This window comes from Prinia subflava, chromosome 19 (assembly GCF_021018805.1).
Source record: "Prinia subflava isolate CZ2003 ecotype Zambia chromosome 19, Cam_Psub_1.2, whole genome shotgun sequence".
Classification (NCBI taxonomy): Eukaryota; Metazoa; Chordata; class Aves; order Passeriformes; family Cisticolidae; genus Prinia; species Prinia subflava.
In genome coordinates this window covers 10,624,691-10,652,607 of record NC_086265.1, presented here as the reverse complement: position 1 = coordinate 10,652,607, position 27,917 = coordinate 10,624,691, and the positions used below count along the sequence as shown (strand labels likewise).

General features: G+C 43.2%; 1 protein-coding gene and 1 long non-coding RNA gene across 7 annotated transcripts in view; one reads left to right on the top strand and one right to left on the bottom strand.

The window, feature by feature from the left end:
- Window positions 1-1,790: 1,790 nt before the first annotated feature.
- PATZ1 (POZ/BTB and AT hook containing zinc finger 1) lies at window positions 1,791-26,072 on the top strand. 6 transcript variants are annotated; one of them, XM_063416198.1, is made up of 6 exons: window positions 1,791-3,162; window positions 5,521-5,584; window positions 8,640-8,711; window positions 11,021-11,192; window positions 16,820-16,957; window positions 18,756-19,174. In XM_063416198.1, the coding sequence occupies exons 1-6, from the start codon at window positions 1,877-1,879 to the stop codon at window positions 19,172-19,174; spliced, it is 2,151 nt and encodes a 716-aa protein (XP_063272268.1). In that variant the 5' UTR covers window positions 1,791-1,876. The 6 variants fall into 6 exon arrangements, with proteins under 6 accessions (XP_063272268.1, XP_063272269.1, XP_063272270.1 ...); XM_063416199.1 differs by lacking the exon at window positions 8,640-8,711 and having other exon boundaries at window positions 18,756-26,072; XM_063416200.1 differs by lacking the exon at window positions 16,820-16,957.
- Window positions 19,090-27,917, bottom strand: part of LOC134560327 (uncharacterized) — a 15,563-nt gene continuing 6,735 nt past the window's right edge. The window contains exon 3 of the long non-coding RNA XR_010082716.1: window positions 19,090-19,228. This is a non-coding gene — a long non-coding RNA (uncharacterized LOC134560327). The remainder of the gene's footprint in view (window positions 19,229-27,917) is intronic.

The window sequence follows — 27,917 nt, the reverse complement described above, 5'->3', positions numbered from 1 at the left end:
TCAAGTGCTGGGTTTGAGCTTTTGGAAGGCTCTGTAGTTTGTGATGCCCTCACATGTGCCAAGTTCAGTATTTTCCACAGAATAGTTTAAGTGACGATATTAGATCGTGAATAGGTGGTCCAAGCATTCTTAATTAGGCTTGACATTACAAATGCAAAAAAGTGTCCTTGAACACTTTTTTCCAAGCGTTGTCTTTAACAAAACAAAGAACTCTGTTTGGGGAATGTGTGTGTGTGTGTGTGATGTGTGTGGGGGAGATGTTTCTTCAAAAGTAGAGAAAAATTCTTGTCTGAGACAGAAAGCAGATTTCAGCTGCAAATGAGTAACGATAATGATGATGTTGAAATAGCAGCTCTTCATAGAGAGACCTCGAGCACAGAGGGAAGATTCAGCACTAGGACAGTCCAGGCAACCCCGCGCAGCGAATTCGGCAGTTCATTCCGGAGCGTTTAACCTGGGCCCGGGGAAGGGCAACTCGCGGGAGCGGGAGCCTCGCCGCGCCGGGGCGTGGGGCGCTCCGGGGGCCGTGGGAACCCCGGTGCGCGGGAGGGGCTCCGCGGGCAGCGGCTTCCCCAACATGGACGCGCTCGGGGCTGCGAGGTGCCCGTGCCTCCCGCAGCCCCCGGCCCGCGGGTACCGTTCCACCCGACCGCTCCCGAGGGAAGGGCATTTTCGCACTGCAAGAATTCTCGCTGTACCCCTTCCCTCCCCCACAATGCCGGCGCCTCGCTCTCCTAGCGCGGCTGAGAGTTGATCGCGTACGGGGGGTGGGGGTGAGAAATGCAATGAAAGACCGGGGGGAGGCCGGTCCGCGCTGCAGCCCCTGGCCCCTCTGGGATCGGCTCTCCTCAGGCGAGCCGAGGAGGTGGGGGCCGCTCTGCGCCTCTGCAGCTCCGGGAGGGTTTGCATTGGACGATTCGCGCCTGGGGAGGGGGGAAGGTTGCCTGCAGCCCCCCCCGCCGGCCCCTCCTCCTCTCTCCATCGGGAGGGGGGCCTGGGGGGCGAGCTGCAGCCCGGATATTTGGGGGAGGGGGCGAGCGCAGCCCCACCACCCCCGTGAGCCGCGGGCGGGGGCCTCACTGCCGGCTCGGCATTGGAGGATCGGTGCTGGGGAAGGGGGAGACTGCAGCCCCCAGCCCCCGCGGGCGGGCGGGGTGGGGGCCGGCCTGCTGGCTCTGGCTGCTCTTGCATTGGCGGATGCGGGGAGGGAGGGGGGCAGGAAGCGGGGGGGCAGGGGGGGAGCCCGAGTGGCTGGAGGGGGGGGTCTCTGCGAATAGGGTGGGGGTCTTCTCGTCTAAAGAAGAGAGGAAAGTTTGCGGCGCCGGTGGTGAGGGTGCGTCGAAGCGGGCGGGGCCCGGACCGGGGCCGGCGGCGGCGGCGCTCGGTCGGGGAGCAGCAGCCGGGGGGCCCCCGCTGGATTTTTGTAGGGGGGGTGGTATCGCCCCCTCCTTCTCCTCCCCCCAGGGGTGAAAGTGCAAGAGGAAGTGCAGCCGCTGCCATCTTTCCTCCGCTCCAAACACACAGGGACGGACGGAGCCGGCAGCCCGGAGCCGCCGCCGGACCCCCGTCCCTCCGGCTGCCGCCGCCGCCGCGCCGCGCGCGCCCCTTCCCGCGGCGGCCCCGCGGCCGCAGCGCCTCGTGGCGGCCGGGCCCGGGCGGGGCTCGCGCGGCCGCGCGCGCGCCTCGGCCGCCCGAGCCTTTTGTCTCGCCCCCCCCGCGCCGCGCGAGCCCCTCGCGCCGTGCAGGGAGCGCCGCGCGCGCGCCGCCGCCGGCCCGGGCAGGGGCGGGGAACGAGCAGGAGGAGGCGGCGCGCGCCGCCGGGCGGCCCGAGAGCGCGCGCGCCCCCTGCGGGCGCCGGCGGGGCGGCGCAGCCCCCATGGAGCGGGTGAGCGAGGCCGCCGCCTGCGGCCCCTCGTCGGGCTGCTACACCTACCAGGTGAGCCGGCACAGCGCCGACGTGCTGCACAGCCTCAACCAGCAGCGCAAGAACGGCGGCCGCTTCTGCGACGTGCTCCTACGCGTGGGCGACGAGAGCTTCCCGGCGCACCGCGCCGTGCTGGCCGCTTGCAGCGAGTACTTCGAGTCGGTGTTCAGCGCGCAGCTCGGCGACGGGGCAGGTGGCGGCGGCGGCGGCGCGGAGGGGAGCGCGGCGGAGGCGGCGGCCGGCGGGGCTGCGGCGGCGGCCGGCGGCGCCCCCGGGGGCGGGCGGGAGCTGGAGATGCACACCATCAGCTCCAAGGTGTTCGGAGACATCCTGGACTTCGCCTATACGTCGCGCATCGTGGTCCGGCTGGAGAGCTTCCCGGAGCTCATGACGGCCGCCAAGTTCCTGCTGATGCGCTCCGTGATCGACATCTGCCAGGAGGTCATCAAGCAGTCCAACGTGCAGCTCCTCGTTCCCCCCGCACGCCCTGACATTATGCTGTTCCGTCCGGGGGCTGCTGACCTCGGCTTCCCTCTTGACATGACCAACGGTGCCAGTTTGGCACCCAATGGCAATGGCATTGCTGGCATGCCTGAAGACGAGGCCACGCGGGCTGCGCTCACCGCTGCGCAGTCCTCCCTGCCTGTCCTGCAGGGTGTGGACCGCCTGCCCATGGTGGCAGGACCTCTGTCCCCACCACTGCTGGCCTCACCCTTCCAGAATGTTGCTGCTAGTGCCCCCACTTTAAGCACCAAGAGGGGCAGAGGGCGTCCCCGTAAAGCCAATCTCTTGGACTCCATGATGTTTGGTAGCCCGGGGGGCCTGCGAGAGGCTGGTATCCTGCCTTGTGGTCTCTGTGGGAAAGTGTTCACGGATGCTAATCGTCTTCGGCAGCACGAGGCTCAGCATGGGGTGACGAGCTTGCAGCTGGGCTACATAGACATCCCACCCCCACGACTGGGTGAAAATGGTGTTCCTGGTCAGGACGACCCCGATGCACCTCGAAAAAGAAGCAGGACGAGAAAACAGGTGGCCTGTGAGATCTGTGGCAAGATTTTTCGGGATGTGTACCACCTGAATCGGCACAAGCTGTCACACTCTGGCGAAAAGCCTTACTCTTGTCCGGTGTGTGGCTTGCGGTTCAAGCGAAAAGACAGGATGTCCTATCATGTTCGATCGCATGATGGCTCTGTGGGAAAGCCCTACATCTGCCAGAGCTGTGGAAAAGGCTTTTCCAGGTAAGAGAGTGCTTGAATGGACCTTTGACACAAACAGAGACCTAGGAAGTTGATTTTCCTAGCCCTTGGAAATGTCCTTAGGATAGTTTGACTGTTCCACTTTAGAATGCTTCAAGGAATGAAACTTCCATCATTTCCTCTGGGATGCTATTCTGCAGTCTCTTGGAAGGGTTTAAAAGTAATTAAGACATTGAGCTGGGAGTCAGCTGGCTTCTGGCTAACGTTCCCAGCTTTGTCCCAGAGCTGGCTGTATGCGTGTCCTTGGGCAAATCAGTTAGTGTCTCCCTCAAATGACTCTTCTGTGAAATGGGTATTGAAGTAATTACCTGCCTCACACAAGTGTCTTGAGATCGCTGATGTGTAGGTAGTTTGAAGGTGCTGTTGAAGTGCAAAATAATACATCTCAAGATTATTCTTTTTCTCGTATCCATTTTAAATTTTCTTTTTCTTAACTTCCCTTCATTTCTCTTAGTTCGTAATGTTTTTTATCACCCAAATGTGAAGGAAGAGGTGAGATTTCAAAGGCTGCAGCATCAAGTATCTTTTAATACATGATCTTTGTGTCCTTTGGGTTTACATCCTTCTGAAGGGGATCCTGTTTCTGCCCTGCAACATACGTAAGATCTGTGCATTTAATGTTGCTGATTTTTTGTTGTCGCTGTTTGTGGGAGCTAATTTAATAAGTAGTTTGGTACACGTAGTTGTGTTAGTGGTATCTTATAGTCTGAGTTAATGAATTTGAAACTTTTTTGGAAGTTTGCCGCTCGCTTTGAGTGTAGAAGTAGTGGGGGGAGGGGGATGCAAACACTCTGCTATTTCTGTACCAGCAGTCGGTTTTCTACAGCAGTTGATTTGCTCTAACATGAGGGCAGGAATCGAGATCTGAAAACAAATCAAAAGGCCACCAGGCTGTGTAAATTGTGGAATTGTGCCCCTGCTCTTTTTGATATAGGGACTTTCTGTCATTGAAATAAATTATGAAAATGTGGCCCCACCTCCCGTTTTTCTTTTAAATCGGCAGTAATTAGAGATGCATCTTCATAAAGACTGCAGGTTCAGTGATGGAAGGTCACAACATGAAAATTTCATCTGTGGCTAGAAGTGAAAGTCCTTTTTTTATTATAGCGCTACCTGGGATCGTGTGCCAAGTTTTACTGGTTTTACTGACAGTTGAAGTATGTATGAAAGGTTTTTGTCGTTAAGGAGAAGTGAGAAATACATGTTGAGTTCCTATTTTCCCCAGTAAGTTAATGTGAACAGGCGGGAATGCTGTTAGAAAAGTTCTCAACAAAACCGTTTGCGTATCTGCAAAACCGAAGTATGAATGAAAACTCTCAGAATGAGACTTTGAAGTTTCAGTATTCGCTCTTAGGAGCAGCCAGAGGAAGCTGGAAGCGTGCTGTCTGATTTTGGTGTCCTTTCCCGCATTCAGTAGCGCAGCACGGGAGGTTTCTGGGCTTGAGGTACCCAGAAGGACCCCAACCAGTCTGTCCGGTTACACCGCTCCAGCCCCGCGCTGCAGCAGCGGGTTTGAGAGCCTCACTGCAAAGCCCAGCCTATTTTCTGTCTGCAGTGTGTGAATTCCATCCCGTGCCCTCTCATTGGTGCGGCTGGGAAGTTGGGGGAGGAGAGGGTGGAGAACTTGTTTCCAAGCAGTTTTGGTCTCATACAATGAAAAGCTTTCTTCCCACTAGGAGAAACTCCCACCAGGACAATCTGCAGCTCTTCAGCCCTTTCTTCTTCCAAGCAGGCTTTGCTGGTTGTGAAGAATGGTTTAACTTTATACAGTAATAATTTGCTCTTCCATTGCACCTTCTAGATGGAATGTTCAGAGCATTTTATTTGTATTAATGCAGTCTCCCTACCAAGTTGTAAATTAGGAGTATTTTTTCATCTTGCAGGTGTAAAATGTGTCACAGGAACAGAGTTTAGATAGTCTTTTTTGCAAGAGGTGCTTAAAGTTTGCTTTTTACATCTGTGTTTAGGACATAAACCAAAAGGGTCTGATTTTCAAATATTCAGCAACTAAATCAAAGTGTCCTGATTGTTAAGGTCTAAATAAGATTTTGGATGGGGACATGCAGGCTTGAAAATCAGAACTGTATTTCCTGTTTCCTCTGATCATTCAGTCATTATTTCTTCCTGAGGAATTGCTTTTTAGCAAGTTGGAGAGGGTACAAAACAAGGTAGAGTCCCAGTTGTTGGCCATCTGGTTCTTGGAAAGCTAAAAATCACTACATTTGTCATAGATACAGCACTGAGATATTTTTTCTTTTTTCTTTTTTTTTTTTCTTGTTAAAATTGTAACTCTGTTTTTAGTATTTGGTTTAAGTGTGCTTATGTGTATTTTCCTTTAAGGCCAGACCACTTGAATGGACACATCAAACAGGTGCATACCTCAGAGAGACCTCACAAGTGTCAGGTAGGAGCCAGACTCATGTGGGCAATCTATGGCATTGCATTTATGTGTGCAGACGATTTTGAAGTACCAGTAGAAATACCATGTGTGTGATTTGGGATAAATGTTTGTACAGAACAGCGTTCTGCAGTGACATCTGCTTTCCATCCCTCCCATCCCCCCTCACCTCATTTACAGCTTTGGTCCTCCTGCCTCCCCACCCTCTACCAGGCGTTCTTCCCTGCTGTGCTGTGCCAGCCTCACCCCGGATCTCTCACCCTGGGCTTGCAGTCAGTGTCACTGATGATTCCCTCCCTTGTTTTTAATTGCAGTTGTTGCCATCAGGAGGCTCCAATGCTGACTTCAATTTTTTAAATAACTTCAATAAAAAATCAGTAAATTGTAATTATCATAACTTGTCAAGAAACTATTTTTTTAAATTACATAGCCTTCAGAACATTGCACTGAGCAAAATTGGAAGCTTTTTTTATCTCAGGGAGAATATAAATAATGGCATCACAATATCCTTTGTTGTACAATGTCATAATGCTGTATGTAATTTTTGACAGTTAATAAGGTTTGAAAGGTCAAATGAAGGAAGATATTTTGTAATCTATTTATAGAGAGTTTTAAAAGGTGCCTGGAAGTATCAATTAAAACAAAGTCCTGAATCAGCTTCCACCATCACATACTGCCATTAGAGGGGTGTTAGGCAAACCTTTAAAACAGTTGTTGGGCTAACAATCTCCATGCTTGGCTTCTGAAGAAATAGTTAATATTTATTTAAAGAAGCTGGAGCAAGATTCTTTTTTTTTCTTTTGAAGACAATGAAAGTTAGAGGGTTTTTTTCTTCTAAAATATTTACCACATTTTATGAACCTAGACAATCCTACATGATTGCTGCCTCCTGATCTGCATTGTTGCACATTTTGACACACCTATATTTCCTTCAAATTGTGAGAGTTTTGAAACATTTTGAAATTTTGAGAATCCTGAGAAGTTTTCGAGACAGCTGGAGCCATCTAAAGGTTTCTGTTGCCATCCATATGATCTGTGAAAGCCCAGCACATTTGAAAATCAGGCCATAGAGCTGTCACACTGATTTCACTCTGTCCTATATAAAGCCTTAGACTGGCTTGAGCTTCTTGAGATGATTTATGGGTTATAGATTTATACAAACTGGAAAATTCCACTCATGAGAAGAATTCACAATGTGGGGACAGCCAGAGGCCTGTGGATGAACTGATGATGGATGTTTATGTCCCAGCATGAACAGACACTCATCAGTCTTTTGCTGGTTGATACCAAGATTGCTGGATAAACACTGCTACAAATAACATGGACAGCTATCAATTGTCCTTTGCCTGCTGATGACTGATAATTCTTGTATAGTTTAACATTGATTTAAGAATATTAAATATCAACTCTGTGTGATTCAGAGGATACACTGAGAGCTCAGAGGCAGAGAAACATGGAAGCTAAGATGGCACAGCCAAGCTCAGCTCCTTTTCCATGCACACATGTATTTTGTCATAGCAGTTTCCAAGAACAGTCTTTCTTCCTGTGTGTTGTCTAAAGTGCTGTAATACTGTATGCACTGTTCATTTCAGTTAAAAGGTACAGCCTATAGGTTATAATCACAGGACAGGGTTGAGATTGTCCTTCAGGCTTGGGTAGTTCTTGATTTTTGATTGCTTAGCCCTGCAAAGTTAACTTTTCATGAATCTTAAGGCACAGAAAATTTGTTAATGACTTGTTGTGTGTCTTTGCAGAAAATACTTTGTAATATCAGATTTAGAAAGTCTTCTTCAATATGCACAGATCTGCTATACAATGTAGGAACCACAGAAGGGATGCAGTCACTGAAAACTTGTTTCAAATATGAAAATTGATGTATAAATTGATAAAGTTCTCCCTGTGATTATCTCATAACCAATTATGGGTCTGTTCCATTATATGTATCTAACACAGGATCTGGCCACCAAGAAGGAAAATATTAATGTTGTTTTCCCATTTTCCATTCTCTTTTTCTATTGATTTTGTTTGGCAAATTAGGTCCCCCTGAGAGAAGGCTGAACAGCATTGAGCATCCTTTTTGAATCTTCAGTTCCTGTTGAAAATTCCTGTTATTGTCATGCTTTGTTTATATTTACTGGAAAAGAGAATTACTCTGTCAGTAAACAGAAGAGCACTCCAAAATCCTCTATTGTAATGGTATTTTTGGAATTTGTGCTCTGTTAGGATTTAAGCAAAGTGGCCATTTACCTGAGCTCTTAGGTATCTTTGCAAACTGGTGATATGTAATGTTTTGTTGGTGTGGCATCACAGTACACTTTGAAGTACGAAAACAGAAGTGGGAAGGTGTCAACCCAACTTCAGAATAAATGAAAGAAATGAGAAACAGGACATTTTTAAGCTGAACCCCCCTGCAAGAGCTGTAGTTTTCAGTGCTCAGTTTGTAATCCTGCACTCATCCCCCTGAAATAATGGCTGTGCTCCACAGATTATTTCCCAAATATCCTAACTTCCAGCCCCTCTAGCACCTGATGCCAAAGTCTTGACTGCAGCTTTTGCATTCCTGTTAAGATAGACTCACATTAGGGAAGGTCTCCACAGAGACAAAGCCGCTGAGAAGTCAGATCAAGACTGCCTTGGTGTCCAGGCAAATGGCACTCTGGATCTTTGTCCTTGGATTGTTGCACTGGTGAATTTAACTTTTCCCCAGTCTGACAGTTGAGTTTTGGCTGTAGGAGAAGGAGTGAGTCCATTTTATGGCCAGAATGGGGCAGCTCAGTCACTGACCCCACGGGATGGGGTGAAGCTGTTGGCTGTGTGAAAGTCAGGCTGCAGTTTGGGAGCAAACAGTGATCTGAGAATCTGTGGATGTGAAAGAACAAGGGGAGGAAACAGAAGAACCAACAAGATAGGTTGTTCTTCTGGCAAATTAAATAAAAAAGAAAAATGCAGTTTAAATTAAAGCACAGCTTAATTGGCACCCCAAGTCCAGTGCGTATCCCATTGATTTCAATGCAGAATGAGTTTCTTCCTGTCCTAATTTCTCTTACTTCCTGCCTATTAGCAGGAAAATGGCAGCCACCATGGAATAAGCTCAGAGACATCCACATCCATAGAAAAGTTGAAACTTCAAGAGGTATTTCTTCAACAATGTTTTTTAAACTTTATATATTCCTTTTGATCTATTTATATACCTGTGCAATGTTTGATAGGAAAGCACTGAAGAGTTTTCTTCTATGATTAACAATTAATGATAAATACTTAGCACTCATTTAGCACTTCACATCTTTCATAAGATAAAACTTTTTTCTCTATACCTTTTATAAATATTAACTATTTGAATATTAACTTTGGGGTTTTCTTTAACCCTAGTCCTGTCTCCCGTTGTTATGATTCAGCTAAACTGGTTCTTGCTTTCTCCATTGGACCTAATCATTGTTTTTAAGCTTCATTGCAGATATATTTACTATATAGCTTATCCAAAGGTGAACTTTACACAACTCAGAAGCCACAGCGAGAAATCAAACACATAAATTATTATATTGCTTTTCCCTAAGCTTTCAACTTGCTAAATTCACTGTGGGATAGATTTGGATTTATTCTGGCATCGCTGTATTTATGTGATTTGTCTCTGGTCTGCTTCTCATCGCTAATGCACTCCCAGTGCTCGGGCATGGACCTTCCTGCGGCTCCACAGCTTTAGAGTTATTGATGATGGATCTCTTGGCTGTCATTGTTGATAGTCTGGTCATAGATCTTTAGTTGATACCCAACAGATTGATTAGTATCAGTGCTGCAATCCTGCCTTAAGAGAGTGCTTACCTCTAAGAACGCTTTAGTCAGTGAAAGCTGCACCCGTTTTGCTCAGCGCTGTGTACTGAGATTACAAATGAAGAGAAATCATTCATGTTCAAGAATTTGCCTCTTAAACCTCAATACTTGTAATTTATAAATCTTTGTCTGGTGGGCCTAGTTAAACTGTGTATGTCGCAGAAATCCAGATAATTTTACATTTGCCTTTTTAATTTCATTAAGTCCTGATCCTCTGAGGTGTTAAGTCTTGTACTTGCTGTGGAGCAGCCTGAGCTCCATGGGAGTTTTCCACACTTAAACATCTCACAGGATCAAATGAGTGTAAAGCCTGTTGAAATGGATAGGTGCTTTTCCGCTGCCTTCAATGATTTTTGGATTAAGCTCTTGATTAACTGAATTTTGTGTAATTACGTTATCCTCTTCTGTATTATCAATTTCACTTACTTGAATTATAATTTTGAAATTTGACTAAGATTGTTACTTTAGAAAGTCATATGTGTTGAAACAGTGGTTTAATTACACACTGATATTTAAAAATACAGATTATACCCAATTCCCAAGACATTGAACAGCCTCATAGTATTTCTCTGGGGATGCTGGTTATAGCTTATAAAACTGTTATTTTATATGAAGTTGGTGCAAACAAAACACTGTAAACTCCTGAATGTCACTGCTCTGGCTTGGTCTGATCATTCTGATGTGTGTTTGCTTTTGTTTCTGCTCTTGCTCTAGTGAAATGGTTTAGACTGTAATACCTTGTGCAGAATATAGCTGGTGATTTATTTCCCTTCACACATTAGAGACAGAGCAAGCCTTTAAGAACTGACAGGCTGTGGGTTATAAAAGTGGGAGGGAACCTTCACTTATACAGATTTCAGTTGGAAAGTGGCCAATAGAATCAGTATTATCTTATGCCAAATCAAGCTGGTTTTGTGGTAGTAAGTGGAATATGCACCTTGACCAGGGGTAAGTTAAAACAGATTACAATGTCATGCAGTTATTTTGATACCTGCTCAGTTTTGAGGCTTTGCTTTTGTGGTTTGTCTGCACTGCTGCTGTGGATGCCAGGATGACTCTTCTGCTGTCTCTGGTCAGATTGTCATCCCAGATAATTCTCTGATCCTTTGTTGGTATGTCTTCACACTCCAAAGAATTCTGTGTACTGAAGTTAGATTTATCTCATCAAAGGGTAGAATTTAGGAGAATGATGGAGAGGATATTTGAGTGCGTTAAAGTGATTGTAATGGCTCAGTGAAATGGCAGAACTTACTGTAAATGGAGCAAAGTGGTTTCTGCTGTTTCTTCTGTTAAATATTATTTAAAATTTCAGTATCTTCATCCTCAGAAAGGAGCTAAAGCCATACAAGTCTGTCTTGGTGTAAGTTTTACTGCCTGTAGTGTGTCAGAGCTGTTTTCTTGCTGCTTTAATTCTTTTGAGTAGTAACACTACATCTTGTGCAATGTGTTGGTGTTCTGAATTTTTTATCTGGGGGAAAATGGCTTGTGCCTCATGTCATTTTTTATGTGTGCACAGTATCTAAGGTATTTACTCTAAAGAATACTAAAGGCATTCAGCAATATGCGTGCTGCTGGCAGAGTTGCTGACTGACGTGGTTCTCGTTGTGCCTGCAGACCTGTAACGCGTCCTTTGCCACTCGCGACCGGCTGCGCTCACACCTGGCCTGCCACGAGGACAAGGTTCCGTGCCAGGTGTGTGGGAAGTACCTGCGAGCAGCCTACATGGCAGATCACCTCAAGAAACACAGCGAGGGACCAAGCAACTTCTGCACTATCTGCAACCGAGGTAAGGAGGAAACTTTATTTATTCCAGTGGGATGGGGCAGCACTGGAGGGGAGCTGTAAGGCTGCGTGACTCTCTGCAACAGGAGGAGGTTGTGCCCTATTTGTGTGCATACTCTGCTTTTCCTACTGGATACTTAACCCTGAAACCAATGGAGTATAGGTGTGGCCTTTTCACATGGCAGATACTCAGTTTAAATGTGAAGCAGATTTTGTTTTTTGAATAGTCAGATCCCTATACAATAACCATGATAAGTTGCCTTGCTGCTGTTCAACATACATCTATTTTTTTTTCTATACCTGATTAGACTTGAGCCCTTGCAGTCAGTTTGGAAAAAGAATGTTTTTGCATCTGTGAAAAACACATCAAGTTGAAAATCATACACTGAACATAAAATCTACATTATATTACTAAATCTTACTTAACCTCCTGGTGCAATAGAGTCAAGCTGCTTCTCCCTCCTAACACAAGAAATTGCTTTGTGCTAATGTACATTTCTAAAACATACTTTGTAAAGAGCACTAGAAATGTGTTTTACCTTTATTTGTACAAATATGGCTTTTTACAGTTGGAAGGGACCCATAAAGATCACCGACTCCAACTCCCTGCTTCATGCAGCACCATGTAAAACTAAACCATGACAGCTTGTAAAGCTTTTCCATCTCTTTGTGGTACTCTTCAATTGGAGAGAATCGGTAATTTAGGCTTTGTGGGATGTAAGGCAAGCTGGAAAAATTATTTTGACTTACTGGTGTATTTTTTTTGAGGGAATGCCTTTTGGCTCACACAGGTGTACATAGCTGGTAGGTGTCAGAAGAGGTTGCTGCTCTGTTTGGGGATCTTGTTTTGTCTGATGAGTCTTTTTTCCTGTTCTGTTTGCTAGTTTAAGAGAGGTGAAATCTTGAGAAGATAAAGCTCTGCTGTGTTTAATGTTCAGACTCTACAGGGAGCTTTTGGAGTTGATGAATAATGAGACATTAAATTGCAAGGGAGGTGTTTCCACTAGTTGAACAATCTGTAAATTCTGAAAGTGATGTTATCAGTGTGAGTGGAAAAGGATCTGGGTTGAAAGTCTTCAGCTTTTGAAGCTCCAGGTAGATGGTGTGAAATGAAGCTTGCCCCCCTTTTCATCTGAAGGCCTGGCTTCTGAAAAACTGCTGAAGTTTATCTCGTTTCTTTTTGTGACATCCAATACTGTTTGAGATCCAGGTGCTATCCTGCTCTCCTTCCGTTGAACGTGGTGCTGAACAGAAGCTCAGATGGGTTGGGAGGAATTGTCTTATTTCCATGATCTGTAAGCTTGAATTTCAGCTTAACTGCCACTGGATGTCACTGCAGCTCTTTGGAAATGAGGCCAGTGTGACAAAGAGCCAGCATTCAAACAATAAAATGACTAAGTGGTTTATTCACATTTCACAAGTCTAAATGTACAGTGGCAATTTAAATAAAATACATCTCTGTAGAAGGATAGGCAACCTGTTGTACAGCAAACTTTAAGCAACTACTTTCTTCTTACTGCTTGTGTATTTCATGGGAGTTGTCAGAATTATCTGCTGTGAATTTCAGTTTACATCAGGATTTTAAAAATGTAATAATGGATAATGCCAAATTTCATAGGAAGTGTTAAAATTCATAGGAAGGGGAAGCTACAGACTGGATTTGCCAAACAGTTGCGTTGTAAACTCATTGTTTTATGCAGTAAATTTTAATTATAGATTTATGATCAATAACAGCAGAATTTTTAATCCCAGGTGTTCTAGAATCAAAGTTTAATGTTCATTGTTTTAAGTAGTTATTTTTCAAATTGTAGAGCCTGGCAAGATGAGGTCTAATGGAAAATTTCTGGATTAGAAGTATCTGTTTGATGGGCATTGGTGCAGTCAGAAGCCACACAGTAACCTGATCACTGCTGTGCTATGGCTGAGGTGCTTGTGCAGTGGGATTTTGTTTATTCCTCCTTTGGCTAATGTGCTGATGTATTTTTTAATTGAAACTTAGCTGGTTCTGGATATAGTAATTGTCAGCCTCTGGTTATAGTAACTGTCAACCAAGAATGCTCTACAAGCTCAAGCTGCTTGTGGAAAGAATTTTGGATGTTGGCCACTTAAAAAAAATGGACGAGAAGGTGACTCTTTACACAGGTCAACATTGCCAGAGTTAATGACAGAGCTTAGACTCCCTCAGTTTATCCACTGGACTGAAAGCATCTCTGTGGAACTTCATGAAGTGTCTCATGTTGTCTTAAAGGTTTAATGGGTTTAGGAGATGAGAATGGAGCTCAGTACCTGGCAGAAAGTAGCACCCTGTGGTTTGCCTTTTTCTGTGGCTTCATTTGTTGATCATACTTGGTTCTTTCATAATATGGCAGTGTAATTTTAAAAAACTACCAGCTGTGATTTGATGTTTTTTCCAGGTTGTTTTCTTACTCAAGGGCTTCATGCTTAGCGTAATCATGGAAGCAATTAAATCTTGTTAAATCAGGCAAACAGGGAAATGGTTTGGGGGGGTTTCAAGTTGGTTCTTTTTTTCCCCCTGGCATTTTGAGGTTTGTTTTTCTTCTTTCTTGGTTTGGTGTTTTGTTGGGTTTTGGTTTTTTCTTAAATAATGTGTCTAAAATGTGCTTTAAAAAACTAATCCTCAAGCCTCACTTTTAAGACAAATTCTCTTTACTCAGTTTAAATAAAGAAGATATGCTCCTGTTGCATTGTTACACAATCTTCTATTACCATCCTTAGGAATTTATTTGCTTGTGTGGGCCTTTCCAAAGAATTCAAGAGATTAATGGCTTTGGCAGGTCTAGAGCTGGTACTTAGTAATAACACCTGCAACTCAAAAGTTTGGGTTTCTGTTTGGTTTTGTGTATGTACACATTGTTTGTTTCACATAATCAAATTAGTTAGGAGAAGAGTAAATATTCCAATCACAAATGAGAATTTATTTTTGTAATTCTGAGTTTTTAAAAATTTTAAAAATTCCAAGCTCTCATACATTTCACAGTGAACAGAGTCCATTAAAGCAAGACACATTCTCCTCATGTTCCAGCTAAATCAAATTACAGTTTTTGAACAAGGAGCATCCTGCAATTATTTCTATAGTTTATCTCCTTATAGATCTTACCTAAGAGATCAAGGGATAGGTCCCATTTGTGTAAAGGAGATAATTTCCTCTCTATACAAGGTTTTAATATTGGTTCTTCTGGTATGAAGAAATAACCTCCCCTGCAAAGTAGAGAAATGTGTATGAGTAAAGCAATAAATACATTCCTTCTCTGGAAAATACTGCCACTTTATCCTCTGGATTAGTCTGACTTTGCTCTGAAAGAGACTTTTAAGAGTGAAGATTTATGGTCTATGAACCCCCATCTTCCTAGGACAGGCATTCGTAATTAAAGTCTGGTGGAGATAAAAAGGACAATGCTAAGTGCTTCAGGAAGAAATTAGGATGAAAACAACCCCAAAAAAGTCTCCCTTTAAAAAGTTTCCCATGGAGCAGTTGGCATTCTTCTGGTTTTGCTGGAAGTTGATGACTCACATGTTCATCTGCCAAGTGCATAAAGGGGAGCTAACACACTTTGCAGCAGTTTTCATTCTATAAAACAATGTACTCTACAAATAGAACTGCAGAGTTCAGAAAAAATATTGTGTGCAGAGATTACAAGTTCAGATTTTCCTGTGTCCATTGTGGTGTAGAAAAACACTGAATACCTGCATGTAGTCCTTTTTAATGGTTGGCAGTGAGATTTTAATGCATTGCTGCATCAGAGGTTGATCTCAGCATGCATGTGGTTATTAGCCACATGTGTGAAATAAGGAAAGTACCTCATAGGTGGAAGTGTCACCATTATATCTGTGCACTGTGCCCTTTCTCTACCAGTCAAAGACAGGTTCTTTCAGGTCTACAGTGAATTTTTGGTATTTGTAAGAATTTTCAGTGCAGCATTTTGTGTCCGAGGGTAGGTCTTGCATTATTTCGGAGGATAATACCCTTACTTTAATTCCCCTGATGACTTGGCCTTGGTGATTCCACTCCATTGTATTTTGAGAGCTGTATGTTCTTGGTTTCTTCAGCTGTGATGTATCTACTTTTCTGTGCTTTTATCTTCAGCTCAGGGGTCCACAGTAACTACCTCTTGTTCATTCTCAGCAGCCTGCCCCTTTTCCCTTCAGCAGCTTGCTGTGGAGTTCTTGCTTTGCAGGTCCTGTGTATATAATTCTTAATAACCCCTGGACAAAAGTCAGGGTAGAGGGATATTCTGTGTGCTAGGCACATTCATTATTAAATTTACTGAAACTAACAGCTGCAGTCAGAAAATCCACCCCAGAGAGGTGTGTAGTGTTTGGTTTGCAGCCTTCCTAATATTATAGATCATCAAATGTAAAAGCAGTTATAGCACTACAAAAATGGCTTTATGGTAGAATATCTACTCATACTATAAGCAAAGTATTGTTATGAAAGTTCTCTTGCAACCACTTGTGCAGTAAATGGTTTAAAAAAATCTAGGGCTTGGGTTTTCTCTCTCCAGACAGGGAAGCTGCAACTCTGGGTCTGTGATGGTGAACCTTGTGTTGTGTTCTTAGTTGTTAGTGAAAATGTTTCTAACATGAAAGTGCCATAATACTCTGTTCAAAAGATAACAGAAAATTTATCTGGTTGGTAATGGTAGCTTTACCTCTCTAGGAAGTCTTTAAAACTCTGTCCTCCTTGTGCCTCGTATGTGGTCCAAAATGTCCTAGTAGTAATTGCAAATCTTACTGAGGTTGAATTTAAAAACATTCCAAAGGATATGTGAGATAATTTATTGCATTAAAGAGAAACAACATATTTGTGAGACTTAAAAAAAAATTAAAAAGCAAATGCACAAATGTAAAAATCTGGTTTGTTCAGAAGTCAATTGTTTGATATATATGTTTCTATTTTCAATGTTTGGCACTTACAGATCAGAGCTAATAAAAATACTGAAGTTTATTTTTAGTACTTTTTGTTAACTGTAGACAAAATATGAGTTCTAGTATATATTTTTAAACTCAGGATGAGCTGATTGCAGGAAATATTTTTCAAAAATTACCATAGAGCAAAACTATGCCTTAAAAAGTCAATAGTTTCAGCTTTCTGCCTTGTAGAAGTCACTGTAAGTGCTAGAAACCCAAGGGGAAAACGCATAAAAACCAACAAGGGTTGTGACTAGATAGCATTCCTTCAGATCTTAGCAACATAAAATCAACCAATTGGAACTATCTTCCAAAGTATTATCAGATGGCAAAAGCTTTTTTCATTAAAATAAATAGCACAAAAATGGTGAAGAGACACAGGTGCCTTTTTGTAGGATGTCTCTTCTGCCTTTTTTTCCAGAAAGTTTCATGTCACCTGCTAGGTTTGCTTACACAGAATTTGTTTTTTAAGGAGGCTGTTCTCTCTTTGTGACTAACAAAAAGCAAGCTCAGTCTGATGAAAAGTGTGCATTGCATTTCTGCCTGATGATGACAGGACTCCTACGTGAGCGTGTCAGAGGGAACTGGAGGAACAGCAACTTTGCAATAGGGAGCAGGAGCAAGAGAAATATTAAAGGAACAGGGAAGGCAGATGTGTGTCTTTGCTGGTGGCAGGATCTCATCTCCTTTTATCTTGTTTAGGTTTCTCCTCTGCCTCCTACTTAAAGGTCCATGTTAAAACCCACCACGGTGTTCCCCTTCCCCAGGTCTCCAGGCACCAGGAGTCCATCCCGAATGGGGGAGCAGCGTTCCACTGCGTCAGGACCTATGGCATCAAAGGCAAGAGACTCGCTGCTCTGCACCTTGCTGCTCTGTGCAGAGCTCTGTGTTGTGGGGTGTTGGGCTGGGCACCAGAAAGGGGAGGGAGGAAGGACAGGGAAAATCCTGGAGAGAGGCTTAGGGAGATCAGAGAAATTCCAGAGCATTACGTAGGATGTGACCCCTGTCAATTCCTGCTATGGCATTGGATAGCTGCTTCACCAAGGCTAGGGCAAGGAAACGGACACAGAAGAGTATGGGAGGTTTTCGCAGGATCTTCGATTTGGAGAATTGCAAAAGCCATGTCAGTTCATCTTGACCCTCTTCCTTGGAGCAGTCAGCATCTGAATTTTGCCTGAGGGAAAGTTTGTTAGTCCCACTCCACTTGAATCTCGCGTCAGTCAAACCCCATTTCTGGTTTTGATAGGAGCCATACTGTACATGCAGCCAGCTGTCTGTAGCTATACCTACACTTCCAAATGCAGTTGTTGGGGAGGAGAGGTGAAGGGTGATAGTACTGGTGCTTTCTAGTTGGTTTTGACATTCATTTAACTTGGGCAGGGGGAGAAAAAGATGTTGCTGTAAGCATAGCTGAGGAGTATTTAACTTCTGAGTAAGTAAAGCAGTGTGTTTACCTGCATAGAATAGGTTTCTGCTTCTTGGTTTGAGCTGTCAGTATTCCTGGTGAAAGTGAAACATCAGAAAACTCTTCAAAGCCACGGGTTTTCTTTTTCTTTTTTTTTTTTTTTTTCCTTGCCCAGGAGAACACAGAAGGCTGGGTTAAACAAAGTCTGTGCCAGCAGAAAGCTCGAGTTGTGTAATTTTTCTGTTGAAGTCTTGATAGAGTTACTACAGAAGCCCTTTAGTTTTGGGTGGTGTGCTGACTTAACAAGAGGTTTATTCCAGCTCAGTGGTGTATTGATTTCATGCATATCCTGTTAGGTTTGTAATGCTGAGTCCAGAGCAAATCTGTCTTTTGGGTTGTGCCAAGTGGTGCTTTGGTCTCTTAGGGTTCATAGTAGGTACAGCCTATTTGTATTCAGAGACTCCTTTCTCATGCTCATTCACATGCACTGAGCAAAAAAGTGTGGACAAACTTCCTTGGCATAATGCCAGAGGAGAATGGGGAAGACTCCAAACATACCAAGGGCTTTGCCAGGACATATATCCAAAGAACTTAAATAACAGCCCTAACCTCTCTGCTGTTCCACACTGCAGTATTTAAAGATAGAACTATTTTAGGTTGTGAAGTTACCTTCTAATAGTGTTGCAATTGTGAAAAAGAGTTCCTTGGGACTAAATGGAATTGCACTTCTTAAATTGCAGTAGCTCACTGCTGTTTTGCTGAGTGTTTCCAGGTTTCATCACATCTTGCTGCAGCCTGTTGTACTTCATGGAGTTTCTAGGCTCTCCCCAAAGTATCAACAGCATTTCAGAAGTGTCAAGTGAATTGCACAGTTGAAAACTCATCATTAGGTTCATCCTTTTGCAGTGTCTGAGATGTAAACATTGTGAGACATCCTTGGGATTCAAGAAGTGTTATATAAACCAGAGACCCATTATGGTTGCATTCACTATCATGACAAAACCCTAATGAAACCCCAGCTGTTGCTGTGATGGCAGCCTGGTGGTTTGGAAAGGGGACCTATGCTCAAGGGATTTAGAATATGAGGGATTGGATGTTAAGTGTGTATCATCCTGTTGTGACAGGCATTAATGTGATCAGGTGTTAACCAGTCTAATTTATTTTTATGCGTGTTAAATACCTTCCTTTGGGAGCTAAGATTCTGAACATTTCTCTCTTTTCTTTTTCCCGTAGAAGGCCAGAAATGTTCACATTCGGACCCGATTGAGAGTTCTGATTCATATGGAGACCTCTCTGACACCAGTGACCTCAAGACTCCTGAGAAACAGAGCACCAACGGGTCCTTCTCGTGTGACCTGGCAGGCAGCAAAACCAAAATGGAGACGGAAGGAGAGAAGAAGTACCCGTGCCCTGAGTGTGGCAGCTTTTTCAGATCGAAGTCTTATCTGAACAAACACATACAGAAAGTTCACGTCAGGGCCCTTGGTGGCCCGCTGGGGGACCTGGGTCCTGCTCTGGGATCCCCCTTCTCACCCCAACAGAACATGTCTCTTCTGGAGTCATTTGGGTTTCAGATCGTCCAGTCAGCGTTTGCATCGTCCTTAGTGGATCCAGAGGTCGACCAGCAACCAATGGGGCCAGAGGGGAAATGAGATCAGTTGGATCTTAACAAAGCAAAGCAGCAGTCTGGCTATAATGATAAGATGCTGTGAATGAAAGAGGAAATAATGAAATTTGGTTCTATAGCTGAGAATTTTTTATTCATTTTAGCTTCCCTCTTTGTCCCATGCCCTACCCCACCTTTAAACCTTCACTGGGGAGAGGGAGAAAATGCTTCTTTAGCTGATGAAATTACAGAAGATGGTGGCCTTGAATAGGAGACATGACCCAAAACAAATGGAGCTTTAGAGGCTGCTGCTGGTGTTTTCTTTGTGTTCTTCGAGAGTAATCAAGTTACCAGCACTGGTCTGAGAATGAGACAGTCCTAGTGACCGAGGCACCTGGGGAGCTGCAGCTACAGGGAGCTGTGATTTTGTCTCTCTCTATTCCCCTGCCCTCCTTAAACTCCCCCAGAAAAACAGTAAGTTTAAAAACCAGACCCATCATTGAATATAATGTTAAGTACAATGCCCCATGGTTCCTAGCAGGTTACAATGCAGTTGTCCTTTTAAAACCAGAAACATTTAAAGAAGGTGAGAGAATTTGAACCCCTTCTGCCTTTGTGAGGCTGTGAGTGCTGCAGCAGGACTGAACTGCTGAGAAAAATCACCTTTCAGAACAGGTTGTTTTTATTACTTTTGACCATTAAACTTGCTGTCAGGTTTTTAATTCTTTATTATTATTATTATTTTAGGACCTGTTGTAGTGAATTGCTACTGAAAAGCCAGTCTAAGGCGATACAGAGAGCACTCGTAAAGCAGCAGTCACATTAGGGTTAGTATTAATTTTTTTTTAGATGTACCATAATTAATAACTTGGCTAGTTGGTTGTTTTAAGTCTATGAAAGAAATAGTTTTTATGAAAAAAGAAAAAGAAAAAAAAAAAAAAAAGGAAGGAAAAATACCATTACAGTCTGGTTGACTGGTGCTCATTTTTCATGTGGGGACCTAGGGGATGAACACAATCAGCTATCGGGTTACCATTATGTACCACGGACTTGTTTAGTGTGAATAAACCCAGGGGTTCACAGAGTGATTTTGGTTTAATTGGATTGGACTCTATTAAAGAAGTTAGTATGTTACTTTGCATCCCCTCGTTTTGTCTGATTTTTGAGCAATTGAGCCACCTGTCCAAAAGGTGTGCAAATGAGAGCCAGTAACTAATATGTGAGTCCCACTCTGCACTGTGCTGTATTCTCAGTGAGCTGGGCTTTCTGGCCACAGCCGTGCTCTCCTGATCTGTCTCTAGTCAGGTTTGCAAAAGCCACTGTTACTCCTTTCTTTTCCAAATGAAAAGGGTTTCTAGTATAAGAGGTAGGAATTGCAAACATATCTTTGAAAAAGAATTGGTTACAAAATGCAAAGAAGCTGCATTCCAGGCTGTTGGACATTCCATTTAATCTGAAAATACCACTTGTGCAGAAACAATGTCCTTTCTTGACCTTCCCTTTCCTTCCATGTAACTAGTCACAGTTTTATGTACCAAACCCAGGTATAAATGTTGTTTAACACAGGGTTAGGAGTTAGGAATACTCTGAGTTTTAATTATGGTTCTGCTGTTGATGCTCAAGGTCACATAGAACAGTTTCCTGAATTTATTCCTTAATTTCATACCTGTGGAGAATCTTCTCTACATCACAATTGCTGAGAGGGTTATTGAGCAAAGGTTTAGCAGTGATTTGGTCAAGTGCTTTGTGTACTGAACGTTTCTAAAGGCCACTGTGAAGAGCCCATGTCCTGCACCAAACTGGCATCCCATGAAACAATGTCTGTCTCCATCATTAATAGAGTGCTGGAGCAGGACAGCCCCCCTTGGAGCAAGTTCTCAATTGCTGCAGATCTGTGTAAACATGCACAGAGACACAAACTGTTGTACCACAGCCTGCATTGCCCACGTGCTTCTAATCCAAACCCTAGCTGATGCCTAGCTGATATTCCCATCTGGTTTTATGTTAGAGAGTCCTTTGTAAGTATGGATTTTGGAATTACATTCTAAATTCTACAGAGTTAGAAGACCCAGATTCCCTCTTGTAAGAAGCTACTTTTTGTACTTGCTCTCGACTATTATAAATCAAGGATGAATAATCAATGGCTTTCTCTTTATAGCACCAGCACTTTCTAAATTGAGAGCATGTTGCAGTGGACTTGATGTTTTGCTATTAATCTGTGTTGGGAGACTGAAGGACATGTTCTTCTCCAGTCATCTCCTCCCAGAATCCTGGAATAGGTATGAGTCTCATTCAAAGGAAAAACCAGTGAAACAAACAGACCCCACCACTAAAGCTTCATGGAATTGCTCTTGTACTGGTAAGATTAGCAGACAGGTAAAACCAGAACATCTTAGAAAAGTGACAAAACATTTTAAAATACCTTACAAGTCTAGTGCTGAGACAACCTTGTAAGCTGCCAAGCAAAACAGGAGAGAGGAGGCTTTCCAGTCAGCATAACAATTTGTTTGGATTAGGAAATGCAGCTGCAGTCACTAATTTACTAATAGCTCATAATTAATGCATAAGGGAAATTTCTGTTGAACTGAGGCTGTATGCTGAAAGACAGATTTTTTTGTCCCCAGTGTTCCTATATGCACTCAAAGAAGGTGCAATAGTCATAAAATTCAACTCCAAAAGCTAAGTCCAGAGTATAGAATACTTTCACGCTACATTTATCTCCCCTGACTTTAGTGTTACAAGTGGGTTGAATTTTGGCTGTATCTATCAGAATTTAATTTTGAATTCTACAGAATTTGACCTAGTGAAACAAAAGAAAAGCCTTTATCTGAAAACGAAGCCTTCTAAAACACTGTATTCTGCTTGTCAAAGAAAATGCTTACTAAGTTGTTGTGAATACATTGAATAAAAACTACTTACTTCTCAGTCTAGTGGGCAGGGAAACAATTAGGCAGGAGGTTAACAATCCTGAAATGACAGTTCTAGATGATCCTAGTGTAAATGGGAGAGATTAGTACCGACAGAGGAGGCTGCTGCAGGCTAGTACCAGTAGGAAGTGGGGCAGATCTCTAGCTGTGGTGTGTTTTCAGTGCTTTTTGCTTCTTTGGGGGCATACTGTTCCATTCTGGACAGTAATTTAATCTACACTCAAATTCTTTCTATTCTGTACTTTGGGAAATGCCTGTTTCTCATAGAACATGAGACAGATCCAAACAGAAAACTCAGCCTCACAAGTTCAGAGTTCAAAGGGAAGTATGCCCTGAGCTACAGCTTGTTGCCATTAATTTTGTTTTTAATTGGCGTATAAGTGAATAGATGATAGTTCTGATTTTGGGCCACCCTCCCTTCCTTGCCTTCCCTTTTGCAGGGACTGCAAGCCAATGTCTGAGTTGGTGCATGTATCAAGAAGGAAACTTCAGTTCATGCAAATTTATATAATCAGACTTGTATTTGTTTGTATTATAGGAGTCCCATAACCTCTCATCAGAGGCTCAGAGCCTTGTGTATTAGGTATGATGAAAATATCCTCAGTAATTCATAATCTAAATATTAAACACAGACAGGAAAGAATAGATGCTTATAAGACAGTGAGTGAAAGATAAAGGACTAAAACCCACTTGCATGCATTCTTAAGTGTTGTGTTAAATGTGGGGGTACAAACTTCTCAGGCTTCTTTTGTTGCCTGAATTTATGAATGCTAATCCAGAACAAATGCAAGGTAAAGCAATTTGATGTGAATTTATTCCATAGTGAGTCAAATTAAGTGACGTGACCTTGCATTTGTCATGTCTTAAATGTGTGCAAACAATGTGGCTCACCTGACACATGGCAATGTGCATGTGAGTTCTCAGTCCTGAGTGATTTGCCCATGATGATATGGGAAATTGATAGCAGAACCAGAAATTGAACACAGATTTTTCCTTCTCTCAATCCAGTGCCTTAATTATGGTAGGGCAAAGTATTATATGTTGGGGGGGATGATTTTTTTGTTTTTAAAGCCTAGAAATATTAAGATGGTGTGGAGTTGGTCTTCCTACCAATCTTTCGAATAATTGTAAATGCCCAGTCACAATTTTAGACCTGTTTGAGTGCCAGTGACTTAGGGAATATTTGTTATTTCCCATGTATTCCCTGAAATTATTGTTCCTCCCTCAACTGCTGTCAGCAGTAAGGAATGACTTGAATAGAAGAGCTGTGTAACTGAATGTCTATAACTCAACTAATTGAATTGCTAGTATGAAAGCTAACCTAGATTTTGTAGGCTCTGTTGTAACTTTAGTGTCTTGTTTTCTCACTAAATCTTTGTTCCTAGAATTCAGTATCTAAACTTACGTCTTGAGTCGGGAGTGGGGTACCACTTTCAGCTTTAATTTTTTTTAAGGTGCTTGCTTGAGGAAGTAGATGCCAAAGTAAACTTCAAAGGAACTCCAGACTTCAGTGTTGGAAGAATGAATGGAGAGCAAGAGCTCTCCTTGGGTTTCATGAGAGATAAATGGACAAAGTAAAAAACAGCCACCAAAATTCTAAGTAATGAAGCAGGAAAGGCTTTTCTTTACCACCCACAAAAATAATAAAATATTTTCACTTGTCACCATGGCAGAAAGTCTGAGAGCAAGTGCCAAACAACACAATGGAATGTGCTGGCTTTTTCAACATTATGATTAATACCTTAACAGCATTGTCAATACCTGAATGTCAATTAAGCCAGCTTAGTACTGCTCACCTTTTTCTTGGGCACAATACCTGAGTTTTATTTGAACAGAGCAGAAGCTCACAGTGAATCTGTGAGCTTAGGCTCTCAGTTTCACCCTGAGAGACAAAACAAATGAGCAAAGAGGGGGGGAAAAACCCACTAGGAAAACTTAAAAAGGAAAACAGATTCTGGAAGGCTCCAGTGTCCAGAGCCACGTTTTTTATCCTGAACATCCTTTTCAAAACAAGATCCTTCAGCAGTTGTGAATGAGCCCTTGGGAACAGATTTGGCCTCCAGCCTGATGTGCTGCAGCTCGCTGTGCCTGTGAGAAGGCAGCATGTTCCAGAGCACAGAGCCTGGGACCCAGAGGGAGGGACAGGCAGTGCCCTGGGCTGAGCCACAGCACCAGCACTGGCACAGTGTCTGCTGCCTTGACCCTACCCTCCACACATCCTGTGCCCTGTGGTGCCTGCTGGGATGTGTGCAGCTCAGCAATGTTGGCTGCAAAACAAAGCAGGGAGCTCTTTGGCTGAAAAGAAAAAAAAGAAAGCAGCACTTAAAGGAGTGCTATGACATAACTGAGTGATGCAGCCCAGGAGCAGGAGCCGTGGCTGTGAGGGGCTGTGGTGATGGCTGGAATGGTTATGGCAAGTCAGTGAGAAACCACAGCTGTGCACTCTGTGGTGGCGAGTAGTGGTGGCCTGTTTGCCAAGAATTAACCCCCTGTGTCATCTCTAGCCTCTTCCTGTGTTGTGTTCCTGTCTGTAAGATGAGGTGATGATAACCTTTGGGTAAAAATGTGCCTATATTTAATGGACATGCCAAATTGTGCTGCACAGTGAACTCTGGCACAACAGTTTGGCCTCACTGACTTCAGGTGTAATGCAAAGTTAAACATTTGGCCACATTTTTCCTGAAAGGTGTAATATTTAAATTTATTTAAAGACTGCCTGGCACGATTGATCTGCTCTCAGGGTTTATGTGAATTAAGCTTTTCCTGGGTGGCCTCCATACTTGTACTGCGATTTTGGAGACCTGGAAGTGCTCTGAGCCGAGATCTGCTGAAGGAAGGAGGTAACTGGAGTCTCACTGATGCTCCAGTGACTCCCTCTCAGCTCCTGTGTTCCATGTGGACCATGGAGTCACTTCATGCAGCCACTGGCAGCCATAAATGCTCTTGAGCATCCTGCAGTCACATAGTGACCTCGGGTAAGTGATTCTAGAATAAATCAGTCTCATGCTTGCTAACACTTTTTTGGCTGCTGTGTCTACAAACTGGTGCCTTCTCCAGGCAAATTTTACATGCCCTCTGCAAAGTTGTCAGACTGACTGCTGGCTCTTAAGGAATCAACCAAGCCTTGCTCTTGGGCTCAGAATTTTTCTTCGGTACTGTTGTAATCTGAAATTTTGCTGCAATTAGTGCAAATACCAGAGTAAGAGAGAAAATAAAAGGCTGTTCTTAGATGTCTTGTAGAGTGAACAACTGAAACATGAGTGTGGGATGAGCCAGGAAAACTGGTATTTTTCCCTGGCTGCACGCCATACGGAAGAGACAGTGCCTTGGAAGGGAAGGAGCAGAAAAGTTTGCCATTGGCTCTGATGAATCCCAATCCTGCTTCTACTGAAGTTGCTGGGAATCCTCCCATTGTCTTCAGTGGAGCAAGAAAGGATCTTAGGTGAGGATGGATGACTCTTTCCCTACTTGAATGAAGTCTCTTGCCTATTTATGGGCCTGCTTCTATTGAAACCGAGCCTGTTTTAGCCTTTTTGGGTTCTTAGGGACCTGTTTGTATAAAGCAACTTACCTACCTATCTTTTTTTTTTCTATTGTGTGTATTTTTTGTATGTTCTGTTGGAAGGTGAAGCCTCTGTAGAAGGGGATACAAAACCTGATTTTTAAATAGTAATAAACCAAAAGAGAATTAAACTCTGCAGGCTGCATGCATTCATTTCCTGGAGATGGAGAGTAGAGACCATGAGTGCACAGAGAGATGGCCTGGACTTCTCATATCTCAAAATCTTCCCCTTTTCAGGGACAGTTCTGCCTTTGCACATTTCCACAGCTCCATGTGAGAGTTGGTAGTGTGGTGGGCAGGTTGTAACACTGTATCAGGACAGCCTTATTTCAACTAGGAAATCCTTTCTCTGGCACTGTGTGGTGAGATCTCTTGGTTTAGCATAAGTGGGTGGAGTAACAACTATCTGTGAAATTTGGTATTGTCCTCACTGAATGGCAGTGAAATAAAACTGAGGTCATATAAATAGTTTTGCTTCTGGCCTGCCTACCTCAGGTGCTGGGATGTTGGTCAAATGCACAGTGTTTTAACTCCAAACCCTTATATACTAAAGAAATAAGTAGAAGTATTAAGTGAAACTTTATTAAGCCTTTGTTTCTTCTTGGCTTTTTACCTCCTCATGGTGTTACCAGTTGGAGCCATAACTTTCTAAAAGAATAGCAAACTCGACCAAAATAACAACAAAGGTTTGTCCTCTTCTGTAAACATAAATAAAGGAGTGTTGTCTCTACTTTTGTAAATAGGTGTAAAAAAGTCCACGTGCCTATGTCAGTCGTGAAAAAGGCTATCTCTGCACGTTTATGGCATGTGTGTGACCCAGAGAAAATACAGATTTGCCTTTCTACACAGGAAAGAAAGGGCAGCTTCCCAAAATTAACAACTCCTCCACAGCCTTCAGACAAACACCTGTGGAGAGAAGTCTTTTGCAGTACCTGTGTGCCAGGAGTTTTATCTGCCTTCAGGTCAGCTGAGAAATAAAACCCAGAGGTGTGAGCTCTGCATTGTAAATGTCCCTGAATCCTGCACTTTATGAGAAAACAGCAGTAGCTCCACTGCAAGGTTTGGTCTCTGCTTCTCTGCTCACATGTTGAATTACAGAGACCCATTACAGAATGAGTCTCTGCTTCTGCTCTTACACTGTTGATTCCAGTCCTAGTCCTAAAGCCCCAAAGAGAGAAGAAAGTACGTTTGGCTTTTTTATATGTTCAAGTTTATAACCTTACAGCCTTTTTGATGGCGTGAGATAGAGGTCACATGAGTGGTTGTGCTATTTAGAGTAGGAGTTTTGCATATTTAAGTGCAACTTTAACCTCATGTTTTTCACAATGAAATCTAGCTATTACTGTGGTAATATTCCATTATTATTGAAGTTTAAACAGCAGAGTTTGGGGCTTCCACTTCTGTTTGGCTGCAAAACTGGCTTCCATGGTGAGTGGAAGAGTGGTAGAAGGATATTTAATCCCATCCAATTCACTGGAGGTTAATTTGAACAGATATCAGAACAGAAATCTTTATTCCTTTTGATGGAAATCTCCAGATTTTTTGATGCTGCCTTTTCACATTCCTCATGTGCAAATAATAAACAATTATTTTTAGATAGGCATTTTCTAACAAGAACAAATTGGGTTATCAGACTGCTTAGCTTGCCAGGTACTGCTGGGCTCAACTGTGGTTTGAGAAACAAAAAAGTTACAAAAGTACTTTTATACCTTAAAAAACAACCAAACAACACATTCTCCTGTTTTAATGAATTCCTGCATTAATGCTTATTTGTACTTTTATCTAAGTCAGCACTAGACATGTAGAACTTGAGAACATATGCATACCCGGCTCCAGGATTCCTTCCCCTACACAACCATTTCATAAGGTAGGTATTGGATGTCTGAAGCTTTCAAAGCTCTTTGCAGACATATAATCATTTCTGCCTCTGTGACATAAGTAATATTTACATGGGAAACCAAGGCAGAAGCTTCCCTAAGGTCAGGCAAAGATCAGTTAAAGAATGGAGAGTAAGGCTCCTGTTCTTGGCTCAGACTTATGTGTTCCCTGGGTTAGATCACAGTATGTTTCAAAATAGCTTCCCTTCCCCCACCGTTAGAAATATGTGCTCTGGTTTTTGTCAGTAGCAGCCTGCATCTGTAGCAAAAAAACAAACAAACAACCCAACAACAACCAATGCAACTGGAGACCAAAACATCTTCAGACAGCTGTACCCAATTCCTGACAATATTGCTGTGGTTTTATGGATCCTGCTACGAGACACACCCACCCGCTGGATAGCAGGTAAAGCAATCTGTGAT

What these genes read in the sequence shown, in the direction of transcription:
- PATZ1 (XM_063416198.1), top strand. Translation starts at nt 1,877, where the DNA reads ATGGAGCGGGTGAGCGAGGCCGCCGCCTGCGGCCCCTCGTCGGGCTGC. An exon ending in AGAGACCTCACAAGTGTCAG is followed by an intron (nt 5,585 to 8,639) that starts GTAGGAGCCAGA and finishes CCTGCCTATTAG; the next exon opens with CAGGAAAATGGCAGCCACCA. An exon ending in CAGGACCTATGGCATCAAAG is followed by an intron (nt 16,958 to 18,755) that starts GCAAGAGACTCG and finishes TTTTTCCCGTAG; the next exon opens with AAGGCCAGAAATGTTCACAT.